This window comes from Silene latifolia, chromosome 3 (genome assembly GCF_048544455.1).
Source record: "Silene latifolia isolate original U9 population chromosome 3, ASM4854445v1, whole genome shotgun sequence".
In the NCBI taxonomy this organism is placed as follows: Eukaryota; Viridiplantae; Streptophyta; class Magnoliopsida; order Caryophyllales; family Caryophyllaceae; genus Silene; species Silene latifolia.
The window spans coordinates 10,338,779-10,360,918 of NC_133528.1; the positions used below are offsets into that span (position 1 = coordinate 10,338,779).

The 22,140-nt window shown below is 37.7% G+C and overlaps 1 protein-coding gene across 3 annotated transcripts in view; it reads left to right on the plus strand.

Annotated features, from left to right (window-relative positions):
• LOC141647167 (wall-associated receptor kinase-like 3) overlaps window positions 1-22,140 on the plus strand; it is a 39,844-nt gene that overhangs the window by 1,396 nt on the left and 16,308 nt on the right. The window contains exon 2 of one of the 3 annotated variants that reach the window (XM_074455257.1): window positions 1,553-2,255. In XM_074455257.1, the coding sequence (XP_074311358.1) occupies window positions 1,553-2,255 (703 nt within the window). Of the gene's footprint in view, window positions 1-1,234; window positions 2,256-22,140 lie in introns of those variants that run through there. The other 2 variants (XR_012545675.1, XM_074455256.1) reach the window with 2 other exon arrangements.

Sequence of the window (22,140 nt, forward strand, 5' to 3'; positions counted from 1 at the left end):
TGTGCCTTGAACTTTTCAGTTTTGTAAGTTGTACCTCTTATGTGAAAAATAACACTGATTTGTTATAACTCTCGGTTATGAGTTCAGTCTTTAGAGTGTACGATTGTAGATATTATTAGAAATTATGGCATATGAAGTACTTACACTATCAGGAGATATCATATAACATTAAGAATAGATGGATACTAGCATATTTCATATACCATATCCTCCAACAGATATCCTTTTAAGTTGATTTTTTTAGAACTTTTTGTTAGATGATAACGAATTATTAGATCAATAATTAATGGCTTAGTTGTGCAGTATGAGTAGGTCAGATAAGAGTTTAAGTTGACCTGGATAATTCGAGCTTAGTCGCAGTTATCTATTAATCTATTATCTGGGAGGAACGTATTTTGTTGAAACCTAGCTTAATTAAGGAATACATTTTAGGCTCAGACATGGTTGTGACTGGGTTCAACCACTGGTACCGTGAACCTTATGATACATAGGAGGCTAGGACGACGGTTCAAGTGTTCAGCACCTCTTATCATCATTCTGCACTTTGTGGCTCACCTTTAACTGGAAAGGACTTTGGTTAATTCTCGGAATATGTAAAATTGTAAAAGGCTCAGGTTTTGAGATTAAGGCAACTAGCTTGAATTGCTACCCATATTGACGGAGATGCCTATGACTGTTTTATAATTTGAGTAAGGAGAGATTATTAGGAGAATAAAACCAATTCAAGACGATGATTATATTATCGCTAAGCTTTTGTCTGGATTTAACTAAGACTTATGCTATCATCATCTCGAACTGATAATTACAACCCTAAGTGCAGTAATTGTCATTTTTAATTCTTTTTCTTAGGGTTTGTGTTATTTAGCTAATAATTAATGGAGGTTAGATGATAGTGAAGCAAGTAAAGCATTAGCTCAATGCTTTATGGCTTGGGCGTCTAATATGCATAGTAACATGTAGTTTCGGAGGAGTTTAAGTTTCCAACTTTAATTTGTATGCGTTCTCTATGGAACTTATTTAGTCGAAATCTAGCTGAAAGAATAATTTTAGGCTCGGATATAGATGTCACTATGTCAGCTGGCCCAACCATTGGTACGGTATGATACTAAAACAACGATCCAAGTGTTCAATTCCTCTTATCGTCATTCTGCGCTTTGTGGCTGCTCTTTAACTGAAAAGGACTTGGACTGACTCTTGAGATTAGGCAAGTGGCTTAAATGGCTACCTAGTAGTTCCAAGGAGTGGCCTATAATCATTGAATTTGTGACTGTTTTGGAGTTTAAAGAGGACAAATTATTACTGTTACTTTCAATGAGGTCCCTTGCTCTGCCAGATTACGACTGTTATTCAGATAGTGTCCTTGAATTAATTAACAGTAAATAAGTTGTGTGTGTGGTTAGGCTCCTTACTCTGTATCTGACCCGAAAATATTTAAAAAAAAAAAATGGTGTCTTGGTTCTTACTAATGGTTCAGCTGTTGCGAGTGCTAAGAGTAGCAGTTGGCTTCAGTATTTCGAAGCCTAATTGCGTTGATCATTGCGGTGATGTTCAGATTCCATACCCATTTGGCATTGGTGCCGATTGCTACCATAACCGATCATACGAGATCATTTGCAACACGTCGTTTGGTTCCTCAAAATTATTCTTGGGGCCGTTCAATCTTGAGGTGATAAATATCAGCTGGTCAGGACGTTACGGCAAAGACTACTTCAATTCCTATGGCACCAATAAAGTAATCATAGTACGCCTGCCCCGTAAAAATTTCTGTGAAAGTAATGGCATTAAGAAAATCATTAGCTATGACTTGAAGGGTAGTCCATATCTATTCTTGATGGAGGGCAATACTTTAATGATGGAGGGTTGTGGAAGCAGAGCTGCAATGAAGAAACGGAACGGGAAAATCTTGGCTTGGTGTGATACAATTTGTGTCAGTGATGATTTCAAAATGATTGGAACAACTGGGAATGACAAGGGATGCTGCACAGCCTCAATTTATACAGATGATGATGATCATCTTGATTATTTTGAGATAGATGTTTTGGAACAACAGACGAACGCCAACTCTTGCAATGCATCAGTAGCCATTGGCTCAGTATATAATATAAACGGGTCATTTTCTAGTTTGACGACCTTCCCTACCGCATTACAATGGAGGTCACCCCCCACTCAATTTTGTAACCATAGCGTTGAAGACTATGGCTGCGACTGTCACTTCCCTTACGAAGGAAACCCGTATCTTCCCAATGGATGCCGAGGTAAATACTCCCTCCCATTTTATTCTTCCCCCTCTCCCTTTAATTTATTGTCTCCATTCTAAATTTAGTAAGTAAAAAGTGTCAACATCAATTATTGTTCCTATATAAATAACTACCATCGTCTTCACCACAGTAAACCTTGTCCACATTGTTTTTACTAAAAAGGAATTATGCAAATAGTGGGATTCGAACACAGGGCACTAGGTTGGGAACCAAAGTGATACGATCTAAATTAAGACGGAAATAAAAGGATAGAGATGTAGTTGTTCAGATATAAAATCCGATAGGCTACAGGCGTAAAATTGTGATGGAAATTCCACCTAGATTCTAAATAGTTGAGAAATCTCAGAAATTGTTTAGAGATTCATTCATAATGGATAAAATGAAACTATAGCAAGTACTGGCTGAAAAGACTAAAATACCCCTCCTTATATAATGGGTGTGTATCAATACCCGGCTCTTGAAACGATCCTTGTCCTCAAGGATCAAAGACAAGTCACAATTGAAGCAAGACATATCATAAAAAAAAATTTCCAGATTGCAAAATAGTCACCATATTATCAATTGCTATCCTCAAGTTCTGCTTGAAATGCTTGAAGGAGTCCTTAGGCATCAGTATGTTGCTTACACTATTAGTTTCCCTTTCGGGGCGATCCCATGGCATAATGATATTTGGATGAGTACGTAGAGCAAGGTTAACACCACCCGGATCAAAGATCAAAGTACTTCCGTAAGGGTCTTGTTCTTTAGTGAATTGAAACTTGTGCAGCAAATTCCCTTGTTTGAGCAAGGTTAACACCACCCCTCACTAATACCTTCCTCACCCCTAAAATCACCCTTGTCCTCAAGGGTGTAGGTGATATGAAAGAGTGGCATATTGCTTAATACGATTCCAGGATCATATGTCATGGAAATTCTATTAGTACCACGATTAACAACATGAAAACCAGAAGAGTCATAGTAGGAATGTCCTTATATGAGCTTGGGTGAGACATTTTCTTTACACCCTCATGATTTACCTCAGCAGTTTCCACCGTACCAATGTCAACAACATCAACTTGTGTACCACTATTTTCGGCAAGAGATGATTCAATTGGATTTTGGTTGGAGCTTTCAGCAAACACCTTGTGTGCAACACTTAACTTTCTCAATTTTTCCAATGATTTTTTCAAATGAACCTCGTACTCTTAAATTTATTTCAACATACAAAATCCTTTCATAACGATTATCCAACGGCTATATGCATCTATTTGAAGACCGTTTCCATAACCCTCTCATTAATAGATCATGAAATGAGTTTAATAAGTCGATTTTGTATTGTCAAAGCAAATTTTGCAATTTGCTCCATTGTCATGAAATTGCCGAAATTATCCAGTAACTTGTCAAAAAAGTTTGAGTCGGAGATAGACGGCCTTTTTTTTTTTTTTTTTTTGGAAACCCCACAAGTCGAGACTCGAGAGGAAAGATGCTCTGATAACCAATTGATACATCTAAATTAAGACGGAAATAAAAGGATAGAATTAGAAATGTAGTTGTTCAGATATAAAATCTGATAGGCTACAAGCGTAGAATTGTGATGGAAATTCCACCTAGATTCTAAATAGTTGAGAAATCTCAGAAATTGTTCAGAGGTTCATTCATAATGGATAAAATGAAACTATAGCAAGTACTGGCTGAAACGACTAAAATACCCCTCCTTATATAATGAGTGTGTATCACAAAGCTTTTATCATTGAACCACAATGTTTATTATACACTTAATGAAATAACATGTACTTATCCGTTATTTAGCAAAATTTGGGGTGGCAAAAATCCGTCTTCTAAACCAATTTTTTTAAGTTTGGGGTAACGACAACCACCCTTTGCTACTAGGAGACTTCGCCCCTGATTGATACATTTTCTATCTCAGTGAGCGATATCAATATTCCACCATATGAACCATTTGCAACTCTTCCTTTCAATAGATGCGTTTATTCATTTATGTCCTATAATAAATAATAAAACTATACATTTACGCACAAAATTGAATTTATGCATGTAGTTCTTATTCTTATCGATTATAACTCGCATATCAATACTATATATATTATGATATTAAGTACGTTATATTTTAGAAATTATTAAAAGGTAAATAAATCAAGCTATATTTCCAAAAAATATAATATCCATAATTATTTCGATTTGATTTAATGTATATATGTAATTTATTTATATAAATATATAATTCTCTTAAAATTACATGCCTAAATAGTAAAAGTAATTCTGTTAGTAGTGAAAAGAATTAGAATAACATTGGATATATTAATATGATAGTCCATTTGAATAGTCAAAGTAACAATATTCAAGTGGGGTAGTGAAAGTAATAGAAGTAAAAACGCAACTAGGGAAATTATCAATATTAATTCGGCAGCGGTGAAAGTAACAATAATTACGGCGGGAGTAGTCAAAGTAACACTAATAATAACGAATGTAATAAAAATAACAATACTAACAACAAAAGAAAATCTATATGAAGATTTAGCCAACCAATCGATTTAAGTAAAATATTAATAACGGGAGTAGTGTGTGTCTCATAATTTATTTCATCATAATTGTAAGATATGTCAAAGTAAATTATATTAATGATAAATTTACGAGTTATTGAAGAGTTAAGAACGATTAACACCTAAGAGGGGGAGGGGTGAATTAGGTGTACCTTTTAAAAATTTTATCCTTAACTTAGTTAATTAACTACTTTAAGCTAAGAATACAGAAGTACAAGACTTGAGAAACTTAATTGAATGTAAGTTCACAAGAAAGTATTTAAGAGTTTATGTCACAAGATAGGTGACTCGTGACACGTAACTTGATTAGGTACATGCGAGAGATAGCAAAGTGGAAGAACGTAAAAGTAAATGAACAAACAAACGACATTTTTTAAAAATTGGTTCAGCCTCTACTCCGAGGCCTACGTCCAACCGTTATTTTATTGCTTGTTTAGAAATTTACTCAAACTTACTAAACCCCTTACAATGAAAATAACTCGCCAACCTACTCCGGTTGCACTCAAACTTAAAGCTACTCCGCTTCAAGAGTTTATGGGTTCTATCTCAAGGTGTTACAAAATCTTGAATCTCAAGAGTTCACTTAAATGAACATGGAGATTACAATGAAGATCTAACACGAGAATCATGGAACAAACTCATCATGTCACAAAGACAATGAATCGATATTTGGAGGTTTTGACGGCTTTTTTTTTCGAAAACAATTTTGAAGACTTAAAATCAGAAAAACGTTTTGCAAACACTTGAAGAACAAAGCTTTAAATGCACAAATGATTTGCAAGGTTTTTACAATAAATGCTTTGGAAGTCTTGAGAAATAAATGTGACTAAGACACTCTATTTATAGTGGATTTAGTCTTAGGTAAGTACACTTTGAAAAATTAAATTCAATATTAAAATGATAGCTTTGAGTGATGGTCAGTGTTAGACTTATAGGCTTGGGGCTTAAGAAATCAGAAAACTTAAGCTTCTACACTCAACATGTGACAATTTACCAAAATGGCAAAAAGTTTTTCTTACTTTAGAAGTTTGACAAGTCTTTTTTGCCATTTTAGTAAAAGGTGTTTGCACAAATCTAGAGGCTTAGACAAGTGGGCTTGTGACTCCAAAATTTCAGATTATTTTCAAGCTTTTGAAAATTCAAATGTTTAAGGTTTAAAGTTTGCAAAGTTTTGACACTTAAAAACATTTGATCGAAAATTCCTCCTCCGTATGATAGTACCAGAAACCACAGTACAGCGTACCGTTGCATGGTTTTGCCATTACTTGACTTAAATGAGAATGTTGCACTTAATCTTACATGTGTCGACTAAGGCTTGAAAAATATCATTGTCTTGACTTCCTTGATTAGCTTGATCATCTTGAATCATTGTTGAAAGTCCATTTGATTGCTTCATTCACTAATTATTTCAACTAAGAGCAAACAATCAAATAACAAAGGAACTTGGCATCATCAATCCAATGTGTTCTAACAAATTTCCCCTTTGATGATGACAAGTCCAAACATGTGTGATATTCCCCCTTAGCCCATAGTTAGTCGGTCTTTGGTCAATTTCAACATAAACATAATTAATAAACATGATCAAGGTAGTCGAAAGGTGCAACATGCTTGGCCAAAGTAAAACATCTAATCATGGAAGCTAAGAAATAATTAAGGTGGACGTTAGCCTAAGAGTTAGAAGATCACACATAGCATAATTAAACTACTTCCTCCTCTTGACATCGTCAAAGGAGGATAAAACATGTCCAAAAGTCAAGCAACACGATTTAAACACACACACAAATAGTTCAAGCAAGATAAAAACAAACATCCGAAAGTGCAAGAGAGTGTCTTTTAAAAAAAAAAACAACAAAGAGCCAAAGTTCATAAGGGGAGACGGGTTAAAGAGGCATGAGCTTAGGAGGCATTCTGAAGACGTTCAAGTAGATCTTCATTCATAGTGCGAAGATCACCGACTTCATCCCTTAACTTGGCCTGTTCTTTGACCAACCGATTCACAATTCCAAGGAGTTCATCCAACTTTGCTAGCACCACACCCATTTCAACGGTAGAACCTGCTGTAGAACCCGACTGATTCTTCCTTTCCAATTTTCCATTCTTAATCTCCAAGCTCATCCGAGAAAGAAGGCCCGGTGTCATTTCATCACTCAATTTCTCAATTGCAGGGCTTCTTTTCAACACTAACCCCTCCCCCATAAAGATGATCGAGAGCCACATACCATAAGGGACCACGACATTTTTGTCAAAGTTGCCGCTTTGGAACTCAGTGGACATCTCAAGAATTCGGTGAAACATAAGGCGATGAAGGTTAATGGGTTTGTGCTTGACATTGTGATGAATCAGGAGCATGTCAAGGAGAGAACATCTCCCACGGCTATTGTTGGAAGGGACAAGGTTACGAAAAACAAGGTTAAAGATGAACCGGATGGGTGCGGTTAATTCAAAGGCATATATGTTGGTAGGGCCATCGTCATCATGAGGTCGAAGAACCTTCATGACCTGGGTAGAGGTAACCTCATCAACTTCACCCGAATCACGTTTGGGGAAGGAGGTAAGCCCGACATCACATATGTCCAGATGGGCAGCAAGTTGGTTGATTGTAAGGATAAAGGGTTTCTAATTTATAAAAAGAGAGAGTTCCGATTCAACATCTACTTTGATCGTTGCATAGAATGGATGATTTCGGACAAGTACATGGGACTATATTTGTCCAACAAATTCACCCAACCCTGTGCATACATAGCCTCTTTGAAGTATTTGAAAGCAAGAGAGGTGTCATACCAAGATTTCTTATAACGCCTTCCACCGTGGAAGCAACAAATCAGCATACCGTGGCATATCTTGAAGATCTCCTCCGGGAGATCGAGAGAACTAAGATGGTTGAGGATGTCATTCTTGAATGATTCGGCATAAGGAGCAATAACAAGGTCCATGCATGTGTTGAGAGGAACCTTCTCCTCAATGATCTCATTCTCATCTATGCTCGGCAAATCCCGATGATAACGATCCCTTTTGGGTGCTTTGGTTTTTTATCCGGATCCCCTTTTTCTTTGAGTGACCTTGGGTTTTGGAGGAGATGCCTCCGGTGTCACATCCTCATCATCATCACCGAATATTTCAAGCATCTTTCGCTTGGACCGGGTTCGTGATGCGGGTTTTTAAAATAATGGGTCAAGCCCATCATCAAACACCACTGTGGCATCACCATGATCCTCAACATCAACAACTTCTTCATCAATTTTTTCAGCGTTGGAACCGATTTCCCTTTCAACAGTGGAAGCCACCGTTGCATCAATTTCACTCCTCTCATCCTTCTCTAAAGTTTCACTCACCAAATCTTTTAGGAGCACATCATCATCATTCTTTTCAACTGCAACATCACTATCCTCCTTCCTTTCCTTTTCGTTTGAATCCCCTTCATTCTCATTTAATTTTTCTTTTTCTCCCTCTGATTTTTCTTCACTTTCTTTTTCTTTGTTTCCCTCTAATTTTTCCTCACTTTATTTTGATTGTTCTTTATCTCCCTCTGATTTTTCCTCACTTTCTTTTGATTTTTCTTTACTTTCTTTTCCCTCTTTTGATTTCTCACTTCCAAGTTCCCCCTCTTTCAACTCACTTGATTGATCTTCCTTTTCATTTGTTTCGGCAGCATCACTTGATTTTCGAATGTGTTCATCCTTTTTAGTTGCCTTAGAACCGGAGTCCTCTTCATCGGTGTCAATGTCCACTTCAGCATCTAGTTGGAGAGAGATAGGAGGATTCCTACTTCTTCCTCCTCTGCCACGACCACCGCCCCTTTTGGCGGTTGTCTTCTTTCGTTGTCTGTGATTGGTTTGGCGATGGCGAGAGATGATTTCATTTGGTTTGGCAGCGGTTTTGGGGGCCATCTTTTTCTTGGCAATGTATTTTGGATTGAAAGTATTTCTGAGTTGAAGAACTTCCTTTGAAAATCTTGGAAGCATTTTAAGAGAGTGGAAAGAGAGAGGTTAATGGCGGTTTTGGGAATCCGAAAAAGGTGAGGGTTGGTTGTTTATTTAGTGGGTAATAGGGAGTGTTAGTGGAAACATGGATATAAATGAGGGGTTGGTGTAATTAATCAAGGTGAAGGGACGGTTGAGTGTTGATAGAGTGAGGCTAGGGTGTAGGTTTTTAGGAGTGATGGGACATAAAGTAATTTGGGAAGCTCAATGCGAAAAACAACTCAAGTGCACATAGATAATTGTTAATTTCAGCTTGTTCGACATATGCATGCGTTTTAACTATGTTAACTGAAATTTAATTACATGTAAATCCTCCTCCTAATCAATCATTGGAAAAAGTAATCTAATTTAGCGGTATGTCACCTAATAAACCAATTTCCGACCGAAATCTTTCGAATTGTTCTCTTTCTAACGGTTTTGTAAGAATGTCCGCAATTTGATTTTCCGTTTTACAAAAGCTTAGACAAATATTACCTTTCTCAACTTGATCACGTAGAAAATGATGTCGTATGTCGATGTGTTTAGTTCATGAGTGTTGTATAGGATTTTTTGATATATTAATTGCACTAGTGTTGTCACAAAATATAGGGGTAGTCTCGAAAATAAGGCCATAATCATGCAATTGTTGACGTACCCAAAGAATTTGTGCACAACATAGAGCGGCACTCACATATTCGCTTTCGGCCGTGGACAATGCAACGGTGTTTTGCTTCTTCGAAGCCCATGAAATGAGACACGGTCCTAGGAAAGTAGCAATGCCCGAGGTGCTTTTCCTATCTAATGTATCACCGGCATAGTCCGCATCCGAAAAACCTACAAGATCAAGTTCGTAGTGAGTTGGATACCAAAGATATAGCCCTTGTGTTCCAATCAAATACCTAAAAATCCGTTTGACGGCTTTGAAATGAGATTCTTTAGGATTTGCTTGGAAACGGGCACAAGCACACACACTAAATTGTATGTCGGGTCGACTAGCGGTTAAGTAAAGTAAGGAACCGATCATACCTCGATATACCTTTTCACTAATGCTCTTACCGTTTTCGTCTTTGTCAAGCTTGACTTTAGACACCATTGGTGTAGGCATAGGATTAGAATTAGTCAACCCAAACTTATTTAGCATTTCTTTTAAGTAATTTTGTTGGTGAATCATCGTTCCATTTTCACATTGTTTGATTTGAAGACCAAGAAAGAATCCAAGTTCTCCCATCATACTCATTTCAAATTCCGAAGTCATCAAATCAGAAAAGTACTTATAAAGAACATTGTTAGTTGCTCCAAAAATAATGTCATCGACATATACTTGCACAAGCAATAGTTCATCTCCTTGTGACTTGATAAACAACGTTTTATCCACGGACCCACGTATGAAACCATTTTCCAATAGAAACTTTGAAAGCCTATCATACCAAGCCCTAGGAGCCTGTTTTAAACCATAAAGTGCTTTATCTAGTTTAAAAACGTGGTTGGGAAACTCGTTGTTTATAAAGCCCGGAGGTTGTTCAACAAAAACTTCTTCATTAAGGTATCCATTTAAAAATGCGGTTTTGACATCCATTTGAAAAAGCTTTATACCTTGAAAAGACGCAAAAGCTACAAGCATTCGTATGGCCTCAAGCCTAGCTACCGGTGCAAAGGTTTCATCGTAATCAATTCCTTCTTGTTGGTTAAAACCTTGCACCACTAGTCTAGCTTTATTCCTTACGATTTCTCCAACATCATCTAGCTTATTGCGAAAGACCCACCGTGTACCAATTACGATGCGTTGGGGGGCCTAGGGACAAGATGCCATACCTTGTTCCTTTCGAATTGCTCCAATTCCTCTTGCATTGCAATCACCCAAAGATTCATCGATCAAGGCTACCGTGACATGGTGCAGTTCGATTTTTGAGATGAAAGCATTGTGTGCACAGAAATTTTGAAGCGATGATCTGGTTTTTATTCCGAGGTTAGGTCTTTGGTTAAGTTTGATAAAGGATGTGAGCTTTGGTGTTTCCATTTCTTGGGGATAAGTGAGTTAGATGATTCGGTTTGTTCGTCTGCAACAGTAGAAGGGACTGTTGCATGAGGATTGTTTGAAGGAGGTGATTGTGGTTCGTTTATGATTGGATTGAGTTGTTCTTAACCATCCTTGTTCCCTCTGGATGAGGTAGCATCATCTTGTATAGGAGGATGATTAGTTCCCCCTGAATTTTGCACATCCTCCTCATGCAACAGTGTCTCCAACTGTTGCTCAGCTTCTTCTACCACTTGATCCATTTCATGTCGTATCATACCAATCTCGAAATCATCATCATATTCATCATCCTCATCATCAACCTGTGTGTTTGACACAAAAAGACTAGATTCGTCAAATATTACATGAACGCTTTCTTCCATTTTCATAGTCCTTTTGTTATAAATTTTATAGGCTTTACTATGATCGGAATAACCAACAAAAACTCCTTCATCACTACGAGCATCAAATTTGCCAAGGTTGTCTTTTCCATTATTGTGCACAAAGCATTTACTACCAAAGCATTTTAAATGTGAAAGATTAGGTTTTCTTCCTCGTAGTAGTTCATGGGGAGTTTTCTCAATGATTTTTCTAATCATGGCACGGTTGTAAATATAACAAGATGTGTTTACGGCTTCGGCCCAAAAATTCTTAGGAACCTTAGAGCTAATGAGCATGGTCCTAGCCATATTTTCTAGAGTTCGATTCATTCGTTCCACAACCCCATTTTGTTGTGGGGTTCTTGCGGCCGAAAAGTCATGACTAACACCATACTCATTACAATAGGACTCAAATGACGAGTTCTCAAACTCGGTTCCATGGTCGGATCTCAATGAGACAAGTTTATAACCAAATTTGTTTTGAACCTTTTTGACCCAAATTAGAAACTCATCAAATGTTTGATCCTTAGAACTTAAGAAGAGAAGCCAAACAAATCTTGTGAAGTCATCTACAATGACACAAATAAAACGACTTCCACCTCTACTCACAACCCGCATGGGTCCGCATAAGTCAATATGAATGAGTTCAAGAGGTAAGGAAGTGCTAACAACCTTTTTGGATTTAAACGAGCACTTAACTTGTTTTCCTTTAACACAATCATCGCAAAGTGATTTAAATTCAAACTTAATGTTAGGAATGCCGTCAACTAAATCAAGTCTCTTGAGGGTGTTAAGTGTCTTAGCATTTACATGACCAAGTCGTTTGTGCCAAAGCCAAGGGTCGTTCTTTTGAACACTCATGCATGATAGTGATTGACCCGACAATTAAAATAAATTAGTCATGTAGACATCTTTGACACGTTTACCTTCAAGAATGAGTTCTCTAGTTCTTCCATTGATGATTCTACATTCACTAGCAAGAAATTCAACAATATTACCTCGATCACATAGTTGTGAAATGCTCAAGAGATTGTGTTTCAAACCTTTGACAAGCAACACTTTGTCTACGCATAATGACTGACTTACCAATTTTTCCAATACCAATGATTTCACCTTTCTTGTTGTCGCCAAAAGTCACCATGCCACCATCGTAGGCTTCTAGCGAGAGGAATTGGTTTTCATCTCCCGGCATGTGACGAGAGCATCCACTGTCTAAGTACCAATTGCTGCTACCCCTCACTAATGCCTATAAGAAATCAAACATTTAGTTTAGGAACCCAAACAAGTTTGGGCTCCTTCTTGACAACGACCTTTTTGACTTCCTCTTTCTTTATCCACATTTGTTTAGCATTTTTAGTGTTTCTTTCTAAGTCACGGACTCTTTTGTCACAACCATTAAACTCATGACCTGTTTTGCCACAATAGTTACAAATGATGTACTCGGGAAGACCAAAGATACTTCCTTCTTCTAAGTCAGTTTGACTTGGATCCTGGTTTCGAGTGCAACAGTGTGTGCTACTGTTGCATTTGAAACCAAGTCCAGCATTCTTTGCAAATTTTTCCTATTCTTGTGATTGTTTCAAGAGAAACTCCAAAATATTCTGACTTCCTTCCCATTTTAAGTAGAACATCTTAGCCTCATCTAGCTCTTTAGTTAATGTTTCGATTTTAGCAAGATGATTAAGATTTAATTTACCTAAATTGTCGAAAGCTTGTTTTACAAGTCTTGCTTCGTCACTAAGTAACATCCCAATTTGTTCCAATTGTTTATTATCCCATTGACATAATTTGAGGTCAGCTAGAAGAGTGTCACGTTCCTTACTTAAAGAAGACACTAATTTCGTGAGAGTATCTATTTCTTTTCTTGAATCAGATGCCACAAGAGAGACCCTCGTGGCATGAGTCCTGCATTCGACTCTTTTTAACATCTCAATTTAAGCAAGAAGGTCATCATTTAATTTTTGAGCTCGTTCTGAGGCACTTTTGACATGACTAGACTCATCATTTAACATTTCAGCAATCTTAACAAGATCATCCTTTTCGTTGTTACGAGTAGCTAAGTCAATCAAAAGTTGGTCACGTTCTTGTGTTAGTGATGACACATTTCCTTTAGAATGGATGCAACGGTGCGGGGGATCTGTTTAATTGGTTTCATCGACTTTGTTGGCTAAAAACAAATTTTGTTTTCGAAGCTTTTTGATTTCTTTTTCAAGACTTAACATGGAACTAGGTTGATCATTCTCATTTAGACTTTCTTTTAGGACTACATTTTCCTCAGCTATGTCCTCAATTTCGATTTGCATAACTTCCAACTTATTAGTTTGGACACGACATTTATCTATGAATTGATCTAGGAGGAGACAAACTTTGTCTTTAGAGAAAGATCGAACCTTTTTCTTGAGCTTAATTACCTCATGGTCTGAATCAGAGTCTGAATCCGCGGAGTGAGCCATAAGACACTTGATGTCTTCTTTCTTTGATGATTTGGAAGCATTTTTTGAGGAACTAGACGGGATGCTAAGTTTGGCGTCTAATTCATCCTCAAGGACATCATCCTCTTCAGAATCAGACATGCCCCAAATAGCAGTCATTACTTTGTTTTTGTAATCACGTTTTGCAAAGTCACGTTTTTCCTTAGATTTGATATCGTTCCACTTTGGGCATTCCTTGATTTGGTGACCTTTGTCACCACATTTAAAGCAACCAATAGTGGAGTTAGATCTTCTCTTAGGAAAACGGCGTTTACTAGAGTTGTTGCTATACCTTTGAGAGTTTCGACCATTGATCATGCCAACAATGTTTTTAGTGAACATTGCAAACTCATCATCTTCATCCTCCTCATCACTTGAGAGAGCATTAAGAGCGAGTCCATTCCCTTTGGAGCTTTCACTAGAACGCTTCATGAGAGTTAACTCATGAGCCATAAGTGAGCCCATAAGTTCATCAAGGGCGAGCAATGAAAGGTCCTTAGCTTCCTCAATAGTCGTAACCTTCGGTTGCCACTTTTCAGTTAGGCTACGAAGGATTTTACGGACTAAATCCTCGGATTGAAAACTCCTACCTAAACTCTTAAGGTCATTGACAATACTAGAAAAATGTGAAGACAAACTATTAATTGACTCATCTCGTTCCATATTGAACATCTCATATTGTTGCATGAGAAGATCAATATGGTATTTCTTGACTTGTGACGTTCCCTCATAAGCAAGGTTCAGGGTGTCCCAAATCTCTTTGGCCGAAGCACATCCAGATATACGATTAATCTCTTGGTCACCAATCCCATATTGAAGAATGGACATGGCCTTAGAGTTTTTCTCGATTTTCTTATAGTCGGCCTCAACATACTTATCCTCACTTTTCAAGGAGCTAGTGCCATCAGCATTAGTCACTTCGATTTTGAGGGGACCTTTTTGAATGATTAACCAACATTCATAGTCCGCACTTTTGACATAGTGCTCCATGCGATATTTCCACCAGGCATAGTTTTCTCCCTTGAAAATGGGATACTTAGTGTGTTTTGAATCGTCCATAACTATAGGATCAACTCTTTGGACTTAACCAATATCAAGAGCACGAAGCTCTGATACCAATTGAAGAGTTAAGAACGATTAACGCCTAAGAGGGGGAGGGGGTGAATTAGGTGTACCTTTTAAAAATTTTATCCTTAACTTAGTTAATCAACTACTTTAAGCTAAGAATAAAGAAGTACAAGATTTGAGAAACTTAATTGAATGTAAGTTCACAAGAAGGTACAACAGTTCTATGTCACAAAGATAGGTGATCGTGACACGAGTAACTTGATTAGGTACATGCGAGAGATAGCAAAGTGGAAGAACGTAAAAGTAAATGAACAAACAAACGACATTTTTTAAAAATTGGTTCAGCCTCTACTCCGAGGCCTACGTCCAACCGTTATTTTATTGCTTGTTTAGAAATTTACTCAAACTTACTAAACCCCTTACAATGAAAATAACTCGCCAACCTACTCCGGTTGCACTCAAACTTAAAGCTACTCCGCTTCAAGAGTTTATGGGTTCTATCTCAAGGTGTTACAGAATCTTGAATCTCAAGAGTTCACTTAAATGAACATGGAGATTACAATGAAGATCTAACACGAGAATCATGGAACAAACTCATCATGTCACGGTCATGAATCGATACTTGGAGGTTTTCTGACTTTTTTCGAAAACAATTTTGAAGACTTAAAATCAGAAAAACGTTTTACAAACACTTGAAGAACAAAGCTTTAAATGCACAAATGATTTGCAAGGTTTTTACAATAAATGCTTTGGAAGTCTTGAGAAATAAATGTGACTAAGACACTCTATTTATAGTGGATTTAGTCTTAGGTAAGTACACTTTGAAAAATAAAATCCAATATTAAAATGATAGCTTTGAGTGATGGTCAGTGTTAGACTTATAGGCTTGGGGCTTAAGAAATCAGAAAACTTAAGCTTCTACACTCAACATGTGACAATTTACCAAAATGGCAAAAAGTTTTTCTTACTTTAGAAGTTTGACAAGTCTTTTTTGCCATTTTAGTAAAAGGTGTTTGCACAAATCTAGAGGCTTAGACAAGTGGGCTTGTGACTCCAAAATTTCAGATTATTTTCAAGCTTTTGAAAATTCAAATGTTTAAGGTTTAAAGTTTGCAAAGTTTTGACACTTAAAAACATTTGATCGAAAATTCCTCCTCCGTATGATAGTACCAGAAACCACAGTACAGCGTACCGTTGCATGGTTTTGCCATTACTTGACTTAAATGAGAATGTTGCACTTACTCTTACATGTGTCGACTAAGGCTTGGAAAATATCATTGTCTTGACTTCCTTGATTAGCTTGATCATCTTGAATCATTGTTGAAAGTCCATTTGATTGCTTCATTCACTAACTATTTCAACTAAGAGCAAACAATCAAATAACAAAGGGATTTGGCATCATCAATCCAATGTGTTCTAACAGTTATATAACTTGATATTTTTTTTTTTTGGAAAATTGTAAGTATTATAAAATATATAAAATCACCCATACATTTTGTTCAGACGCTATTTTGCACTAATGGTAATTACATTTATCCCATACAAATCATATCCAACCATTCATGAACTCTTCCTATCTTTGTCTTAACTGTACTCCCACGCAATCTCATAACAATCTCAGCTTTACATTTGAAGACTAGCACACGAGGGTGTGGTACTAATCCCTCAAACCGACACTTGTTCCTGCTAATCCAAATCTGGTAACACAGACTAGCCAATGCCACCGCTACCATCTACTTCACCACAAGTGATCTAGTTTTGTAATGAACCCACCACGTATATATATATATATATATATATATATATATATATATATATATATATATATATATATATATATATATATATCTAAGCCCAATAAAAATAAAAATAAATTATACGCATCTTCTTTTTCCCTAATTCTGATTTCTCTTCAGACGACAAACCCTCTTCTTTCCCTTCTCTAAATTTATGTTGTTGACAGTCGACAAATCTCTCTTCTCCATAATTTTGATTCTAAAATGGTAAAAGGGAAGCAATTTACATCACCATATAAAGTAGGAAAAACGCATCTAACAATATTTCGTGAACGAGAAACAATTTATATCATCATCAGGAAGGAAAAATGCATCTAACAATACTTTGAGGTAAATTTCTACACCAATCATACGAACTATTATTAAAAGTATACGAACTAAAAAATACGAGCACCTAAGAATACGAGCTATTAAGATAAGAATACGAGCTAATGTAAAAAGAATACGAGCTTAAGAGGATCACAAACTTTAAAAAACGAGCACATAAGAATACGAGCTATTAAGATAAGAATACGAGCTAAAGTAAAAAGAACACGAGCTTAAAAGGATCATGAGCTTAAAAATACGAGCAGATAAGAATACGAGCTATTAAGATAAGAATACGAGCTAATGTAAACAGAATACGAGCTTAAAATGATCATGAGCTTTAAAATACGAGCACATAAGAATACGAGCTATTAAGATAAGAATACGAGCTAATGTAAAAAGAATACGAGCTTAAAATGATCATGAGCTTTAAAATACGAGCACATAAGAATACGAGATATTTAGATAAGAATACGAGCTAATGTAAAAATAATACGAGTTTCAACTATTTTCATGCATAAGAAATTTTGGATAAAAATTTTCCTTCAAGATGATGCTCAGTTCCGCATAGTCAATTAATTATAATAATTTAAGTGAGAAGATGATTCATTAACTGGATGATGGAGGAAGATGTAGAGAAGTTAGAAAAATATGGAAACAGTCAGAGAGAAATGAGGATTAGATTGAAAATTGAATTACGTTACTTTTTTTTTGCAAAAATATTTGAAAAAAGATTAAAATAACCTTGAATGTACAATGTGTGGACAGCGGGCCGCCCACGGGGGCGCTTGGTGAGAAACGAGACAAGCGTTTGCATTTCGTATGGAGTCGCCACCAATTTTTATGGGAAATTGGAACCGTTCGAATACCTCGTGTCATGTCAAGACACAAAGTAGAGACATGAACACTAAGCAATCGTTACCCTTAGCATTCTATGTCTAGAATGACTCTCGTGGATGCCAATGAACACGGGTGCTCACGGAGATCTGGAGTAAGGGGTGAGGGTACGTATTAGGAAGCTCTTTTGATCGAACACCTTATCCCGCCCGCCTCGATAGCGGCCTCTACTAATGATTAGGGAAGTCATTCGTACTTGATATATCGTCGATTGTATGCATGCAATGCAACATCCAAGTTTTAATCCTAACATGTGAGGATTAGACTAAGTCGGTGAACAACTAATTAGCAAACAATTGGGTCGAAATTGGAGTTAATATTGATTTACATGTGAAAACATACAAAGAATAAAAGAAATATAATAAATGAAGTACAATAATGAAAATTACATTAATTACATTGGATTAGGCGATTTATGTCGAAAATACCGCTAAAACGGATGATTTGAGAAAAAAGGAATAAAAAGAATAAAAAGGATAAATAAACGAACAGGAATTAGCGATATTACGGATATTAGTTAATTAATACGTAGACTAATTAAACTAGGTCAAGGCAGAAACGGAGTTAAGGGACAGAACTCATCTGGAACAAAGCAGCAGAGATCGCGCTACTGGAAAGAGCGCGCAGCGATTCTTTGCGTGTTTCCAAGGGTGAGTTCGGGCCGTAGTTTGAAGCGCAAATCGTTAATGTTAATTGGTAATTTTATGGATCGATTGAATTATTTACTCGGATGAACGTGATTAATACTTTTATTACACGTCAATGATGGTCATGAAAGCGATAAACATGGATGAGACGGATGCAAACGGATTATTTACATGAAATTATGATGGAAACATTAATGAGTCCTCTGTTGAAATAAGTCAATTAGGCTAAATATGACGGATATACAACGAATATGCGAATAAGCGGATGAAAATTATATCAATGACGAATTTAAACTCAATATGAACAAATTGAATCTAAAATCCGGGTTTGAATTTAATGACGAAAACCCGCAAATATTGATTATTTGGGATTTAAGTCGGATTTATGACGATTAAGGCATGCTAATGAATGATGAATTATATGATACAATATGCATGTGAATATTAAACTATCATGTGAACGAATTAAAGAGAAACATACGGAAACAAACAAGAAAGACGAATTACAGAGGACGAAGAAGAAGAAAAGAAGCAGGAACTGCGGCAGCTTCACGAAGAGGTGCAGCAGGAACTGCGCTCCTTCAAGAGGCGCAGCGATTCTTGCGTCTTTTCTCGACGTCGTCTCTCATCGGAAATCCGCAAAAACAGGTTTTAAAGCATGGTTTTAGAAATCGGTTTTAACGGTGTTTTCGACATAAATCTTACAATGATGATACGATAAACAAAATACAATAAACAAAAGAGGATTATACACCCTCAGACTTACATGTTGACGGAACGAGATGAACTAAGAATCGACTAGTGAATGCTCGACGCGAATGCAAAGAAAGAGTGCCCTCGTAAGAGGAAAACGATTGATTAAATTAAGTTGATTGAGTGTAGTTGGTCAAATTGGTCGGTCATGCAACGGAAAGGTCGGGTACCGGAAGATCCGAGCTTACGTGGTCGGAAGTCCAAGCACGTAGGCGCCAATTAGTAAGAACGAAGTCTAGAATGCAAAGGGAGAAGAGAAGGGCGGACACTCGCGTGAAAAATATGAGGAACGAAGGCTCCTATTTATACTAATCACACGAAGGAATTATGGTAAGAGTTGGATACGGAAGGAAAGATCCGGAAACAACCGACTTAGGTTAAAACACGGAAACTTGGACAAAAAGAAAGCCCTGGGAAAAGGCGCAGCAGAGCTGCGTCCCTTGGAAGAAGAGGCGCAAGACTTGTCGCGTCCTTTCCCGGGTAGGTTTCTCTGCGCGTAGAAAACGCGTTTGACAGCCTGTCGTATTTTAGGCATAACTTTCTCTACAAGACTCGGATTAAGGGGATTTCGGTGGCGTTGGAAAGCTAAAAGAAAGATCTAGAACTTTATGTGAAATAGGCCTGGCCCAACAAAGTTGTTATCACCTCGAAAAGTGGGCCTAAAGCTCGGGTTGTCAATTTAACTAAATGAAATGCACATTTTGTAATGTAAACTTTAATTTTAGCCTAAAGAAGTGACATGAGACTCAAAATGAGATATAATCTCAACATTTTATGACATCCTAACCTTAGGTAGACAAGCCCATTGCTTTGACTCGGGATTTGACGGTTTTAGGAAATGAAGACGGTTTTTGACCCGGACTCCAAATGTACTCTAATTACTGCCAAAACGACCGTATCGGTACGTAGATGACAACTAAGAGGTAGACATTAATATTTGAGCAATCACTTGACGATAATCTTACGAACTGTCACAAATCGTTCCGCGAATCAAACATGCGGCCCAATCATCACCGGGTGGTTTGCGAGGGGTGCGGAAACGAGGTGTCTCTGAGCCCCACTTTGACCGAGGCTTGGACAAGGCGAAAGTCAAAGTATAGCCATCAGGTCAATCGAAGATTACAACCCGACGACTATGGCGACGCGAGGCGGCTCAAGGGGTCCGAGCGAGGACCTATCGTCGGGAACATTTTAGAGTCTGTTGACTATCGGGGAGGGTCGTTTAAAGTCCATTAGACTACGTAAGGAGGCTCGCCAGCCATAAGAAGAGACCATACCTGAGACTTCTTTCTCGAGATGCTTCCGGAGTTGCGTAGGAGCTAAGGTTGAGCATGGGAGCTAAGGGTAAGACCTAAAGGATATATAAGGGTTTTGCTAGGGTATGGGGCCCTAAAGGAAAGCATTGACGGGAAGGAGGCCTAAAGTAAGTTCAACTTAAGGGGTAACCAAGGTTTAGGTGTAGGAACTCTAAGGAAGTGATGATCCTAAAGGAATATGATCCTAAAAGGTATAAGGTGATCCTAAGGAATATGATCCTAAGGGTAGAAGTGTATGAACTCTAGGGAGTTTGGGAACTTAAAAGAAGCTAGGTGTGCGAACCTGGGTATACGAACCTAAAAGGACGGCTGGTATGGGAACTTAAAGGCTTGTGAACCTAAGAGGATTTGGGATCCTAGGGTTAAGTTTAGGAACTACTGGGTTACTAATTGTTGTTTTGGACACATGCATCCAAGCTTCCTATGGTATGGGAACTTCAAAAGGATTTATGGGTTTATGAACCTAAGGTCGTTGGTGTGGGAGATTAAAGGCTTATGAACCTAAAGGAGGCCATTTTGGGATATAAGAATCTAGGGGTAAGAATCCTAACTTTGGGTTTACGAACCTAAGGAAGGAGGCGCTGGTTTGGGAACTTCTGGAGAATGACACCTTTGCCGAACTCCGCGGGGAAACAAGAAATATTGTGAGTAGCAGGACACAGGCGGGAATTGCTGGGGAATCTGCTTGCGTCGGTCTCAAGCGAACTCTGGCAAAAACTTGAGGTTGAATCTGCTTGCGTCGGTCTCAAGCGAACTCTTGTTGGGGAATATATTGACGATTAGGAACATCTTGATCGTCATGGAAGAAATCTTGAGTGAGCAATCATCGCAAAAATCTTCTGCTTTGGGACAAATATTTTGACGACTAGGAACATCTTGATCGTCATGGAAGAAATCTTGAGTGAGCAATCTCGCAAAAATCTTCTTGTTACTGGGAGAATGAAGACTTGAGTGAAGCCCCGGTCGGAGCGAGCATCGCTTCCGATACTTTACGCATGGATATTAGCCACACAAGAATGCAATCTAATATGCAAATAGAACATAAACACATATGCACGTAAGCAATTATCACATGGATCTCGAATGAGGAAACACATAGGTTTTGCAAAAGTTGCTTCTTTTTTAAAAGTCGTTTAAAACTTGCTCAAAGAAATTTGCTTTTTGTAATGCGTTATGCATATTCAATGGGCTTTAGACATAGGACTTGACATGACACAGACCTACTAGGACGCGACACGAAATGTAGACTTAGGTTGGACTGACGCGACACCAACTTAGATTTGACGCGACACAGGGATGACTTTGACAGACTTTGTTTAAGTATGCGCAACCCCTAGCCAAGTGCGGGTGACAATGCGTATCAGTTCCAAAGGTATAAGAATCGCAAGAATGATGAAGGCATATAAAGGCAAGGCATGAGCCATGGATCATCTGTCTACTGGGACATCTTTTGCTGCCACTTGCTGTAAAAGAGACCCCTCTTGAGGCACGATAACTTGGAGAATCGATCTAAGACCTTATCATCGCCTGGACCGAGCACTAGCTAGACTCAAATGAGAGAGGAATAAAGGAAGGGTGGCATCTCGGAAGAGAAGACCCCAGGATGAGAAGATGACTCTGGACCTTTGGTAAAAGAGAGGCTGGGCGACAATAAGGAGCCCCCAGTATAGAGGTGTTGGTTGTGGAAGGTATGTTAATTGAGGTTGGAAGGTTGAAATAGAGGTTGAAAGTTGAT